We start from the raw sequence: 14,744 nt of genomic DNA on the forward strand, positions 1-14,744 counted from the left end.
CGACCGGGACACAAGGAATATAAATGACGCCCGGGACACCCAAAGAGAAATCACAGACTGGGACACCGGGACACAAATGACAACCGGGACACAGGGAATATAAATGACGACCGGGACACAGGGGGATATATAAATGACGACGTCGACACAGGGAATGGTCGATTAGCAATCACCATCAACAAAGCTCAAGGGCAATCATTAGAATCATGAGGTATAGATCTGAATACGGATTGTTTTCCCATGGACCATTATATGTTGCATGTTCAAGAGTCGGCAAACCTGACAATCTATTTATATGCACAGACAATGGGACAGCAAAGAATGTTGTATATTCGCAAGTTTTACGTAGTTAAAAACATATATATATATATATATATATATATATATATATATATATATATATATATATATATCTATATTCACAGGTGGGACATAGGAACACGACTACAATGGCGCATAACGACTTACGCGCGTGGGGGGGCTTGGGGGGTTGCGCTAAGCGCCATCCCAACAGCTAGTGTGATATAAAAGTTTTAAATAAAAATCTACCTACCTACCTTTTAGCTGTTTTAAATTCGCATTTCATCGTGCTTTTAGCGGTTTAAAAGTTGCATTTCGCCGCTCTTTAACCGGTTTTAGAGACGAATTTCATAGTGCTTTTAGTGGTTTTTAAATTGTTTTTCACAGTGTTTTTTTTTTTTTTTTTTTTTTCGGTTTGAAGTTGCATGTCGCTGTGTCTTTAGCGTGTTAATGTTTCATATTTCACTGGTTTAAACAATTTTGATTTTGCATTTCATTGTACTTTTAGAAGTTTTATAGTTGCATCTCACGTGCTTTTAACGGTTTTAAAGTCCCATTTCATCGTTCTTTTTGTGGTTTTAAATTTTCATTTAACTGGGCTTTTAGTGGTTTTAAAGTTGCATTTCATCGTGCTTTTGGAGGTTTTGTAGTTTCGTTTCATAACTACCATACTGCTCGGAAAGAACAAGCATTTTGGCAAGCAAATTTTAGCTGGTTAACTTACCATATGCTAATTTTGGCCTGGTTCCGAAGATCGTCCTTTTTGGCCAACCGTCTGGGGCTACACGGAAAGTAGGTCGTCCTTGTCTGGGTTTGGAGGATGTCATAAATAAAGATTTAAAGGAAATGGGAACTTCCTGGGAGGGTGTAAAGAGGGAGGCTTTAAATAGATTAGGTTGGAGGAGGAGCGTGCGTAGCTGTGTTGGCCTTAGGCGGCTTGGTGCTGCAGTGAGTTATTAGCAGTAGTAGTTTTAGTGCAGGTAACGGCGTGAGGTTATATCGAGTTAATATTAGCTTCCTCGGGCAATACTGATAGGTCTTTGTGAAGACATTCTGAAGGCACAATTTAATAATGCTGCTATAGTAATATTATCGGCTCAAGAATTTAAATTGGCGTCTGATCATCAATACAATTCAGATGTCAAGGAAGAGAATCCATGTCTTTTGACTTTTTTCTCTTTGTGTTTTTTGTTTGTCGCTTTCCAATGATACTATTTATTATTACAGAAAATCCGTGTCCCCATCTGGGCAACATTGTTACAATAAAACTAAGTGAAGACGAAGAAATAGTTCAACAGCCAGATGGGACAACTGTCCGAATGGTAGTGGAAACACATTTCCAGATGAATTATAATCTTGGTGAATGGAAAAGAATTAAAAAGTATAAAAAATTGGATCCTCAAATTGCTGGCATGATGCCAGCTACTGTGACTGCGTGATATTATCTCTCAATTTTTTTTTTTTTTTTTTTTTTTTTGACAACTCTGTATATATTAAGACACATTTTATGAAAGTGACATAAATTGACCAACTTTTTGTTGTTTATTTGTTGTATTTTTTGTAACAGGTGATGTCTAAATTAAGGATTAATAATAATAAGAACTCTGTTATAACTTTCTCAAAAATTATCAAATAATTGGCCTTTATTTGATAAATATGACTAAGAATTACTCTCCAAGAATTAGATTTGAATTCCAAAACGCGAATTTATCACAAGTCAATCCACTAGATTGACTGATACATTGATCAGTTTATAACGATTATTCCTAGAATAAGGATTTATAATAAGAATATAAATAACTTACCATTGAAACTAAGAGAATTTTTTAGAGGTTGAAAAGGTCTATAGCTTAAAAGATTCTTTGACTGAAAACCCTCTTCCTTGCTTTTACACAAAAGCAAGTGCCAACAATTCCTGGAAGGTTTTTCACCTGATATACCGTGCATTCTAATTTTAACTGGCAAAAATCTTCTCTGTTTTCTCTGTTATTTATTTTCTCAGTCAATTTCGGCCCTATATGGATCATTGCAGCAACCCTTGTGAATTAAAATTGGGGATATCATTTCTGTATAAAATGGTCAAGATTCTTGTTGGGATTTTAGTAATGGTACTGTGGGAATAAATTTTGCTGGGAGGTATTTCAGGCGATAGCCAGTGACTGAAAGAAACTTTCTGTCCCCCAGTTTGCATTTCTTCGTCTTCTTCTTTTTTAAGATATTAGGAAAAGGTGGGGAGAGGGCTTTTTCTCTCTATGTTTACTCTCTCTTTATTTTCTGCCTTCTCTTTTTATATCTGCAAGGGAGTTTTTTTTTCGCATTTATATTTTTCTTTGAATATTATCTACGTACAAGTTTTGTTTTCTCCTTTTTTTTGTACAAAAATATATAGTTCACTCTAGTTTAGAAATAAAAGCTTAATAGGGATAAATCCTTTATTAGATAGTGAAAACAACGACAAAATCTCTGGATATTTCGGTCACACAGTGTGGTCTTCAAAAATACCTTCACTCTGTTGTAAAGAAAAATTGTATTGGCTGTAGTGTGAAGGCAATCTTGGTTCAACATGTAAATATCTAATTATGTTGAGATATCAATTATATTTTCAGCTATATTGAATACTCTTGTTATTTTCGAGAATTTTTAAATCTGAATTAGCTGTCTTAGATTGTCACTAGTTGGTCTCGTTTTTGTTATGTCGTATATATAGAATCAGCTTAAACTTTAAATTTAATATCCAAAGCAATTTCTCTACCTCCTTTTGTAGTTATTTTTTGATTAAGTAATACATTTAACGACACTTCTTGACTACAAAGGTTCCTGCATCGGTCCTGCAGTGCATTCCTACAGCATGATTTGATCTCTGGGTCCCGTATTACCAAGCTAAGGTCAAACTCATTGCGCCACCACAGGACGTTATTTTATGACTAGTTTCCTTTTTTAATACTATTTGTGTTTTTTTGCTCGGGGGAGGGGGTCAAGTCTTATCATTTCTTGGTTGCTTTTCCATTTAGAAAGATAGCTTCTTCCTGGTGTTTAAAGCGCAAGAACATTACAGATTCTATGCCAGAAAGCATTCGGTGCAGCTACTCCGATCACTACCTCATTGCAGGCTTTGGGTCACACAAGTACATTTCCCCGCAAAAACTTACACTTCTCCGTTGCTTAAAACGGTTCCAGGCGGCGGAAATTTTATTCCGAAGTCTTGATGTTAAATTGAAAAAACAAATCGTGGTTGCAGGACGCGTTGGGTAGAAACCTAAAGTAGACTATTGAAATTGCAGTCCCTTGCAGTTTCCTACAGGAAATTAGCAGTCCCTTGGCTTGAACAACAAGGAAAATCCTTTGGCTTGAACAACAGGGAGAATCTTTTTTTATATAAATTAAAGCTAATTTAAACAGTCAGTTTGTGCTGGAAATAAGAAGACGAATGTCTTCTTTTTCAAACCGTTCATGGTAACAAACTATAAGTAAAAGGTGACAAATAATAATAGTAACCAAAGCTCTAAAAGCTGAATTTTTATGACAATATAAACGTCAAAAGAATTGGATTTTTATTATGATTCCAAAAAATGCAAAGTTTTCAGGTCTAAGTTTCTTCATTAAAAGTATAGACCCTGAGAAAATTGGCCTCAAGGTTTGTGTTCACTGTCTAATTTTCGTTTTCTTTTTTTCTGCTCTACTGTGATCGACACGAGACATTTATTTTGCTATTATTCCGTAGCCGAGATTCAGCGCTATCCATCTACTGAATTAATTTGTTTAAATTTGGTGTATATGGTTTTCTTTTCTTTTTTTAGATTGAACGTACATTGATTAATGGTTGAAAATTATGCAAAAGGAAATTTTTATGCAAGTTTTGATCGTTCTCCAAGAAACAGTCTAAGTAACACCAAAATTCTAGCTTGGAGAATGGATAGATCTGAGATTAATGAATCCATTAATAGAAGTATGTTGTCCTTGTGTTGCAAGTTAAAGCTGCATGCTTGTCGCAAAATCGCCTGTTCCAGAGGGAACTTCAGTTTAAAAAAAGGAAAAGATCATAAAAATGGAGGGGGGGTGTAATATTGATGGAAATCATGCCATTCAGCATATCAGTGAGCCATACTACATAGGTTTTCAATCTCTATTTACAAAATACTGAATTAAAAAGAATTATCTGGAGGGATGTTTGTTTATTTGTTATTTTTTTCGAGAGATGATCCGATCAGATTTCACACAGATACCTTGCATTAAAACTGATGTAGGACTGATTGAGATTTTGTTGTTATTTGTGGTAGAGCGCACCTAGCGAGGTTTGGAAGAATTCTTCAAAAAAGGTTGCTTTTAGCACTGTTTATAGCAAAGTTCTTAGGCGCATTCATCGTATTTTAAGCATAATGATTGGAGTGTGTGAAGAATGAGGGAGGTTATGTTTTGCTTGGATACCTAGGTTCTTATGACTCTTAGATCTTCTGACAAAACACTACTAATTGTGTTTCTGTCTTGAATGTTTCCTTCTTCAATCGAGGATTTTATTTTATTTTTAGAAGTATTTTTGTTCCCAGTATATTAATCGGATTTGTCAGCATTTTACCTGAAGTTAATTGTAGTATAAGTTGTTTTTCTTCTTTTTTTCTAAAAAACATTTTTGTAAGTGTGAATTTTGTAAAAGTTAGGTATTTTAATCCTTTTTTCTCGGCTTAACAAAGGGAAAGTAAAAAGACATACATTACATCTCCTATGAACGTCCTTAGTTGGAATAATTATTCAAAGCAGATGCTCTTTCCAACCAAAAAAAAAACATATGATGCTACTACATTTAGATTAGCTAATTGAAGTTTGAATATAAGGCTTAAAAGATAAATGAGGACAGTTTAGGCAAGTTTTGTTAGTTGTATTTAGGAGCTCTGAGAAAAAACAAATATTTTTGAATTTGCTGTTGATCTTGCTTTTTTCTATTTTCTTTGTTTTTGTGATTTTTTTTAAACGATTTCCTTTGTTTTATAGAATGTTTATTGTCTTTGTCATACTCTGAATATGTTATTCTTTGAGAAATTTTGAATTAAAATCTTAACTGGTTGTTTAAAAAAAATTTCGAATTGAGCTTTCCGTTTTGCTAATATTAGCTTTACTTGAACTTGTTTAGAACCCAAATGGATTACTCTGTTTGACCATCTAAGTACGATTTTCTGGTTGTATTCATGGACATTTCAGCTTGGACTTGGTCATTTTGTACCCTACTTAAATTGTTTATATTTTGCTATTTTTATCTATTATTTCTTAGTTTTTGGCTGTATATTTATGAACGCTTAAAATTAAGTCCCAACCACACTCTTTGCCACAAATATGTAAAAATACATTTTAAGAGTTATACTTTTGGTTGGCTCAGTAATAATTGAATTGCCATATACCCTGCTTCATGGTTGTTTGGATTTCCAAGGAAAAGACAAGTTGCAATTGGCAACAGTATTGAATGGAGAATAAGCTGATACTGCTCTTTTGTTATTACAGCGTTATTACGCTGTTACTATAGCCTGAGGAATTTTAGGTAAATTAGGAATGGTGGTTCCATCTTTGTTGTTGAAGATTGTCATTTATAATAACTTTGAATAACCTGAATATCTGTATTTGATTAACGTCTTCTAGCTTCGAATTTTACTTCTGTAACTGTGGGAGGGTGGATGATATTTGGATAGTAGAAGTTCTAAATTGTAAATGGGACAACATGAAAGAGATGTGTTTTATTATCTAAAAGGTCTTCTTTTTTTTTATTGGTGCAACAATGAATGGTTTGCCAGTTGATTTGCTTTGTCTTGAAAACAAGGACTTGAAAGGTAGAAAATACTGATGAATAATTATTGTGTACAGTATTGATAAAAATAAATTAATTATTTCAAATATATTGACAAAAAAAGGATTCCTGGAAAACTCAAAAAGTAAAGCTACCTTGTTTGTGTTTTTCAAATTATGCTTTGTCAAGTTGTTGTCTTTTATTGTCCAGTAATGTCTTTGCGTAATTGAGACGGAAATATTTTTACTTTAAGTAAGAATCTAAACAACACAAACCTTCTTTTAGATGTGGGGAGGGGGGAGCGGATCTGTTTTCACTTTACAGATTTAATTTGATGCTTGCTATTGACAATCTAACGCGCTGGAACTCACAGTTAATGACTGACCTCTGGGAGATGTCCGGAAAAGTGATAAGTAAGAAAGGTTACAACTAGGGTATTACTAGAGATGGCTAGGAGAACATAGGAACATTAAAAGTTTAGTAGTTAGAGAAGGTTTAGAGGTTCTTCCGCTAAGAAGTTATAAACTGGTGAATACGATTAGCTTCTGGGAGCGTATTGTGAAGATGCCACGAGTGTTGCTACTTAAATCTGCTTATTTAGAAAGTCTTAGTGATGAATCCCCAAGTTCATGGTTGCATCAAGTAAGGAGCTTTCACAAGATTGTGGAGTGGAAGAATTGTGGAATAATGAAATAGGAATAGATAAAGAGGTTCCAAAGATGATAGGAAGCATTTTACAAGGATCAAGAGGTATGGGTTTGGGAGTATGAAAGAAGCCTATCTGATTCCCTGCGCCCCTATGTAGCGGGGAAGGAGACATGAGGGAAAGGGGTTTTGTTTATGATGAATTTATAAAAAAAGGAATTGAAGTAAATTATTGAATTGAGAGGGAAAAGCTTACCACTTGGGGTAAGTAGGAAGTATTTAGGGAGGCGGCAAGGGCAGAATGGTCCTTAGTTTTGACCGATGTGTGGAAGTATGGATCAGACTGTCGGTCATGTGATGTATAAGCGTGAAGAACTGAGTGAGTTGCATAGTTTAAGGACAGAGTTGGCTTGATGAGAGGTAGCTGATGAATGCAATGAGTGATGAATGTTTTGCACCTGTTAACAATTTAGGACAATTTCTCAGGCCGACAAAGAAGTAGATTTTTTGATGTGTATTTTTCACATGTGATTTGTGATTGTCAAGTACTGTCATTTGTTTAGAAGGGAATTTTATTTTGTATTGGCATAGCCCTAGGACTTTTAGAGCGATAAAAAATATTATTTTTATCTTTGTATGTTTGAATGTATTTCAAAGGAAAGTACCAGAAATGTTAGTTAACAACATTATAAGTGAATAGAAAATAGAAAAATTATAATTGTATCGACTGTTGGTAACAATTACTGAATTGCAAAAAAAAAACCAGCTAGAAATAGTTCACACGAGCTTGAGGACATCATCCGGTTTATATTTTTTTTCGAGTGAATAAACCTCCGACATTAATTCCATCTCTGATATTTCGAATAATTCTGCTAACGTTTCGACTAAAACAGCCAAACTATGAGGTATTTGGTGACGTACATATCGGAGCCAAACATTGATTCCTTTATAACCACTTGGTGAAACCTCATACAACGCTAGAGGTTGACAGGCCACTGGTAGGAGAAGTCTTTCAGGATCATCTTCCAAGTTATCAGATTCATGTGGAGATGCTTCCGTCAAATCTAAAATAATAGAAGCTCGAAATGAGTTAGTGCGAGATAAATATTTTTTTTTGTTCTTAATTTGCATTGCATGAGAATTAAGAGCTTATAATATTTTAACCCTAATGAGTTGAAAGGGATTTTAATATGGTAAGGATGTAGCGTCCCTGGCCCTGATTATCACATAAATGTCCTTTCTATAACTCAATATTATCCCGTCTCTAAATTCTTTATTTCACCCTTGGCCCTAGCTATTAGTAAAATTAGCCAGTATCTCTGAAAATCTAGGCTAAAGGTGAGTCATCGCACTGGCTAAACACGGAATTTCAAAGATGGTAGACGTGTGATCACAGCGAGTCTTTGAATCGATCGGCAGAATATCTCGTGCTCACCCACCGGCGTCCCTAATTGGTCAGAACCCCTGAGGCGGTAATATCGTTGAGGTATTTGCACATTTTTCAATTTTGTAAGCAGTCCTTTTTTGTTATCTGACGAGATAATAATAAGTTTATTACCATGTACCATTTCCTATATTTCATCTTCTCGCCTAGGTTGTAGGTTTTGGGAAGTTTGACACGATATTGTTCCTCCTATTTTGCTGATGTATCTTTTACGAGAGAAGATATCTGGAAGTGCGTCTCTATAGAATGAGCCAGTGTTGAGTATAGATAAGATTACCGGTTCGATTAAACCTAGAAATATTGCCCCCTTCCCACGCCCTACCACAGAGTGGTGGTCTGAAGTGACATGCGAGTAGAGCCGTCCAATGGAGATTTCCATCGAGAAATTTTCGCTGTTGAGAGACTATTCACTAGGTTATAATGACATAACCTTACAAGCCGTAGTCTACTTACGGTGTTTATACGTAGGGTGTGGACTGTGAGCTTCAGTATTACTCTGGCCACCTCCTCTACCCTTTACAAAAGAAAACATGAAAATGAAGGTTAATATCCAAAATTACTTTTTCTCTGCTTAGATTCAATTAGCTTTGCGATTCAGCTTTTTCAGTCTTATGCAAGCTATGATGGTAAAAGTTAAAGTTAGGTTAGCTTAGATTATTTTCGTTTAGGTTATGTTAGGTTGAATTTGGTTATAAATATCAGAAATGGGTTAAAAAATAGCCTAAGTTAACCTAACATGACTTAACCAAACCTAATCTAACCCAACCTGTCATCATCAAACCTTGCATTAAACTGACGTATATATTTAATATGCTTTCATTGTTTTATTTTTCTTAAAATGTAAATTCGGCATATGTATCTCGTAACAGTCATTTTCAAACACTGATTAGACAAAAAAACATTCTCTAAAACAAAACAAAACTTTTCTAATCAAAGTAGAGAGTTAACTTAAACCCAAAACGATCACACATAAAGTCAATTAATAACTCAAACTGGAAACAAACATAACTTATTATAAATAATGACGAAGACCACACTGCCTTTCCATAATACAACATCAAAAGAGAGAATAATGAGCCCTTAGATATAGGGCCGAAATATTCAAATAGGTTTTGTTGGTTCACTGTCTTGGGAAAAAAAGTCCTCATTATTCTCTCTTTTGTTGTTGACTTATTATAAATAAAAAAAATCGAAAACAAGGCCAAATTGAAACACATCATCGAGTCAAACTAACACGAACACAAATTACTACAAAAAACATTGGGACTGCCAACCCCTCAGACCCCTAAAAGCTAGAGATTTGGTTGAAATAGCACCACTTATAATATTTAACCCCAGCTAAATTGCCCGAAATAAATATCCCAAATAAATTGCAAAAAGTCTCTAAAATTCTGTTAGAAAAGTTTCAAGAATTTCGAATATTCAAAAGTTTCTAACATTTCAAAAGTATTCTCGTATTCTGTTAAAAAAGTAGTATTGCGAGATTCGCAACACAACATCATGTGGTGTCATGACGGAAGTAGTGATAAACTTGGCAAATCTCACATTCCTCCTTGTTTTGTGACAATTATTTTGGCTCTCAAAAAGTTACTACTACTAAAACGACTCCTGCCTATAACTCGCATTCACGTTACGTATGCAACGTTTTATACTAAGCTATTAAGTTACGTCACGTTAAGCATAACTTTTCACATTAAACAAGTCCTTTAATACTAGGCTAACATAAAAATCCATAAAACTGTCATAATCATTTTCTTAAAGCATTACAGTCATCATAACCAGAGTATTCAAAAATAAAAAATATTGAATGAGGATGAAGATTGAAGATCTGATCGAGTGTGAAAGACTTTCTAGGAAAATTTTTTATGAATTTACTTTCAAAATCTATAAATTACTTACCCAAAAATATCACTTTATTGTTGCTATTGGCTTTTCCTTAACGTAACATAAAGTAACACAACGTAAAATTCTATCTAGAGCTCGAATCTACTTGGTACTCCTTACGTTACGGACAAGATCAAACACGCAAGGTTACGTGACGTAAAATAAAGTCTTAATTTATGTTAGTCTGAAAGGTTCTACGGTGTAGTGTCTAAGAACCATTAGAACAGTTCTAAAAACTTTAAAAAAAATTACCACATAGAGTTCTTCCAGGAGTTTCAAAATAAAGAGACGAAAAATTTAGCGTAGGACGGTGACGACTGAAATCAACCTCAATTGGCAATAATTGTTTCGTGAAGTATATTTTGCCAACAAGCCCAGATGCTCGTTCAACCTTAACATTCCTGCGACTCATTTCGTTCACAAAAACATCAGGATCGAGAACATGCCTTAGTGAACGGCTCCTACTAACTGGGACCGGTTTCATCGATATTTTTAAAGACTCTTTTTCTGACTTAGTCAATGACGCATACCTATAAAAATTATCTTATTATTGTTAGTGAATACAGTGGGAAAAACTAAGCAAAACCGGACATTACGTACTCAGTAACCAAAAGAAGCTTTTATCCATTACAGGTTTTATTTTGGTTTTATTTTATACCAACATCATCTGCGAAAATACCATAAGAATGTCAATAAAACAAGTAAGAAATAAGGAGAAAGTCAATGATATCAATAAGAGGTCTTTACATAGAAAATGAGCAAGTCTTTTGTTAACCATGATTTTAGTGGGCTAAGTTACCTAAAAAAAAATTGCAGAATGAGAAATTCCTATAAGAAAAAGGAAATTTGAGGCTAAGACTGATCCCGTTGCATATCTAAAAAAAGGTGTTACATGAAATATGCATTCGTAAGGGGGAGGGGAAATGTACCGTACATACAATACTTCCTCTCCTTAAAAGACTAACAATGAACAAAAAAGCAAATTTAGGTAATGTGAAGGAAGAATGCGGCGCTTTTTTTTTTACAAGAAAGGATAACAGCAATGGTTTTCCTACTTTCGCCCTCGCCCACTTACTTTTGATTTTTGGTCACTGGGGAAGGGAGATTGAAGAAGTACTCTAAGACAATTTTCCCCAAAATTTCTACCATACATATCATTGACTTTTTTCTATTTTATGAGAAATCGGGGGATGGGGGGTAATAATAGAATAGTATTAAATTTATTGGATAGGCTAGTGACCCTTTGAAAAAATATTATGGGGAAATATATGGGGTGTATTTTCAGTATCTAAAGGCTATTTTTATAGGCAAGAATATCTTATACATTGCTTCATCTGGAGGTTATAAATGACTATTGAATATTCTTTTGAACAAGTCGACATGGAAAAAAGCTGATGTGATGAACACATCAGGAAGAATTTAGAAACTCGTTTTTACGGTTTAAACCATTTCTTGCATAGGCTAAAACGCCATAAATCATGATGATGCGAGCGTAGAGAATGAATAGCGAATATGTATAGCGATATAACAAATCCTCCAACGATTCGTCTCTTCTCTTTGGAAGTTTCCCATTATCTTTAGTTAATTTTTTTCTGCACGCAGTTTTTTTTATTATTATTGCTGAATTCACGGCGCTAGGTGCTTCCAAGAATCTATTTTGCGGCTAGTTTTTTACATTACACTATTCCAAGGTTACAAATGACTGTTGAACCTTCTTCTGAAGGATTCGACAGGGGAAAAACTCTTTGTAACTTAAAGACAGTGGGACAAAATAAGGGGAGGTAAAAGTCCGGAGGTTAATACCACCTATTTTTGCACACCCCCCCCCTCCCTGAATTTGAAAATGACATAGATATTATTTGATTTCTAATATACAATTTTTTTTTATTGCAAGGGTCAAAACACTATTTATTATGATGACACGATGATAGTATTGCCACCAGAGCAACATAGAAAATGTACCTTTTTTTCTTGATAATTATGGTTTTGATTTTTAGTTGGCCAGAAACCAACCAGAGTTTCCCCTCTTGAATAACTTGTATTTGTTCATCCTTTCACGCCAGCATAATGGAATTTACGGTGATTGAGGTAAGGTAACCAGGGGTGCAAGATGCAGGGGGACAAGCCCTTACCCCCAAGATTCTGAGAATAACATTAACATTTGATAAAAAACATATTAATAATTAAGAAATTTTCAGTCAATTTAAAGTAACTTTTGGTTTTTTGTATTTTCACCAAACGAAAATCGATAAAACCAACTCCCCTCCCCCCTAGATTTCATAAAGTTTGTTTTAAAAAATCACAGGCCTCCCTCGCAATTTCTTAAATTCGCCCCTAGTTGCTGTATCGTAAAACAAATTAGGTTGTTAAACTGACAAGTAAGATACTCGTTATTTCGCTTTGTATACATTGGTAATGGATTTGCTAGAAACGAACCTCCAGCGTCTGCCTGCGAACTAAAAACGCCAGATGACAGAAACGGCTCTTGAAGATTTGTCAAAAGAGACGGAATTGTTAATGCAAAAATGATTGTGCAGCTGCAATTGGGGGTGGTGCCGCGGAGGTGCTTGTGCTTTGAGCAACTGAAGATAAAATACCTTCGCCATTCCTTCCAAGAGATCTTCTTCGAATTTCCTATACTCTTTGGGTTACGCCTCAGAGCAGGAAATGTAAGAAATTAACGATAAGCCGATCTTTAACAGTTTCTGTCTATAAGAGGTAACAACTATAAACTTTAGAATCGTTACAGTGTTGCCAAGCGGAAGAAAAAAAAATTAAAAACAAGTCAAAATTTTCAATCAAAATTTCAGTTTTAGTTGGTTTATAGAAACCGTTAAGATACACACCAATTTCATTTCTTGAAGCTTATATGGAACCCTAATCCTTTCTAAATATGAAATTATCTTAGTAACAAACTATTGTAACAAACTTAGTAACAAAGTATATATCTAACTATAGATTTTGATCATGAATTATTCTCTCTATCCATTCGACTAATTTTATACGCCACTTTTTTGGTAAAAACAAATATTGCAAGTTGGCAAGCAATGCCTAGCAAAAAATTATTATTTATCAAACAGTGACCTATTTTTTTCAGAATTCGGTCCAATTTCCTTTTGTAGATATTGGTTTAAAGACAAGAAATTATATCAGCACAAGAAATCTCATTGCATAATTTTAGTCAAAATAAAGATTCCTGTAAGACTATAATATTTAATGTTCATCTGTAATTTGAAGATTTTTAATCTTAATAAAACTTAGTCCAAAGAATATTTTTTCAGTGTCAATTGAATGAAGTAGCGTTGATAGATAGATCAGTATATTTTACAAGTCCAAAGGCCACATTAAAAAAGAATTGTACACAAAAAATGAGGGGGGAATGAAATCTAGAATCGAGTTAAAGATCGAGTAAGAATTTATGCTATTGCTATTTAATAAGAAATTCATTTTAAAAATAATTAAATATGGGAATGAATCTAAAAAATACCCATGCTATATCTTTGGCTTAAAAAAGAACACTGAGGGTGGATTTTCCTTATCAATTTGCATAGCAAAAACCACCTTGAGCAATTTAGAAACAGGTATCAGAAAATGACAAAAACAGGTGGAAAAAATTATATTGGAGAATTTTACAAGTAAGCGTTCCTTGCGATGCGCGGGATTGAACTGAGATACTCTCAGTCAGTACAGTCGATCTTATCCACTTCGCCATCACAAGGTATCAGAGTTCTTAATTCTCTAAAGATGTTATTTTAACAATCTTAATGCACACAGTGTCTTTTATTAGTTCGAATTTGTTGTCAATATTCTCCCAAATTTTACCTTCATAGACTTACCCTTAAAAGTACTATTATCACAGTAGTTTTGGTGGTAGAAATGCAAAGGCCATATTAAAATAGAATTGCAGACAAAACATGAGGGGGGAGGGAATGTATACAAACAAAATGCATAAATAAAACAAAATGAATACAAAACGAAACGAAATACAAAGCGAAAAAGCCTAGAATTAAAGTAACTTAAACTTTTCCTTCTTTCTAAGCATTTATCTGTATGCACACCATCCCGAGTTGTTGTTGGGTTACAACTTTGATGAACGCCAGGAATCAGCAAAATCAACCCCATATGAATATTTTTCACTGAAATCAGAAAGCACCGAACAATTTCGGAGAAGAAGTTTAAAATCTCCCTCTTCATCTTTACAGAGAGGACAAGTGCACCACCCTTTTGGAATAACATCAAATACCTTATTCCTGCTCAGAATTGGATGGCAATTTGAACTTAGCTGCATCTACCGACATAACGCCCTAAACGGTAAACCTAATTTAAATAAACTTCCTCTCCAAAACTAGGTGTAGCCAGAATATAATATTATACGTTATAATATATTAGTAATTATAATATGATGTGTTAATATGTTATAATTATAATGTGCTACGTTGAGACATAATGTAGCACCTTTTCATTAAAAACAGAAATATCTAACCTTTGACGGAATTGCATACACAATTTTTAAAACCATGACGCACAAACCATCTTTTGATTTAGTTCAACATTCTTTTTCAATATTCTTTAGAAGCTTCGACTAAATACCCCTAGGTAATGAAAAAAGATCCCAACCACCACCCCCCTGGATCTATCTTACGTCTATTCTTACGAAAATAGCGAAGAAGACCACACTGCCTTTACATATCAAACAAACAC

General features: G+C 34.2%; 2 protein-coding genes across 4 annotated transcripts in view; one reads left to right on the plus strand and one right to left on the minus strand.

Moving 5' to 3' along the window:
* The window catches only part of LOC136027466 (negative elongation factor A-like), a 46,354-nt gene extending 40,983 nt beyond the window's left edge, over nt 1-5,371 (plus strand). For both annotated transcript variants that reach the window (XM_065704758.1, XM_065704759.1), the window contains exon 9: nt 1,528-5,371. In XM_065704758.1, the coding sequence (XP_065560830.1) occupies nt 1,528-1,739 (212 nt within the window). In that variant the 3' untranslated portion in view covers nt 1,740-5,371. The remainder of the gene's footprint in view (nt 1-1,527) is intronic.
* A 2,041-nt stretch (nt 5,372-7,412) lies between these two features.
* LOC136027465 (uncharacterized) overlaps nt 7,413-14,744 on the minus strand; it is a 53,321-nt gene continuing 45,989 nt past the window's right edge. For both annotated transcript variants that reach the window (XM_065704756.1, XM_065704755.1), the window contains exons 9-10: nt 10,296-10,573; nt 7,413-7,779 (exon numbers count right to left, since the gene is read on the minus strand). In XM_065704756.1, coding sequence (XP_065560828.1) covers nt 7,493-7,779; nt 10,296-10,573 — 565 coding nt within the window. In that variant the 3' untranslated portion in view covers nt 7,413-7,492. The remainder of the gene's footprint in view (nt 7,780-10,295; nt 10,574-14,744) is intronic.

The sequence above is a fragment of the Artemia franciscana genome, chromosome 5, assembly GCF_032884065.1.
Source record: "Artemia franciscana chromosome 5, ASM3288406v1, whole genome shotgun sequence".
Classification (NCBI taxonomy): Eukaryota; Metazoa; Arthropoda; class Branchiopoda; order Anostraca; family Artemiidae; genus Artemia; species Artemia franciscana.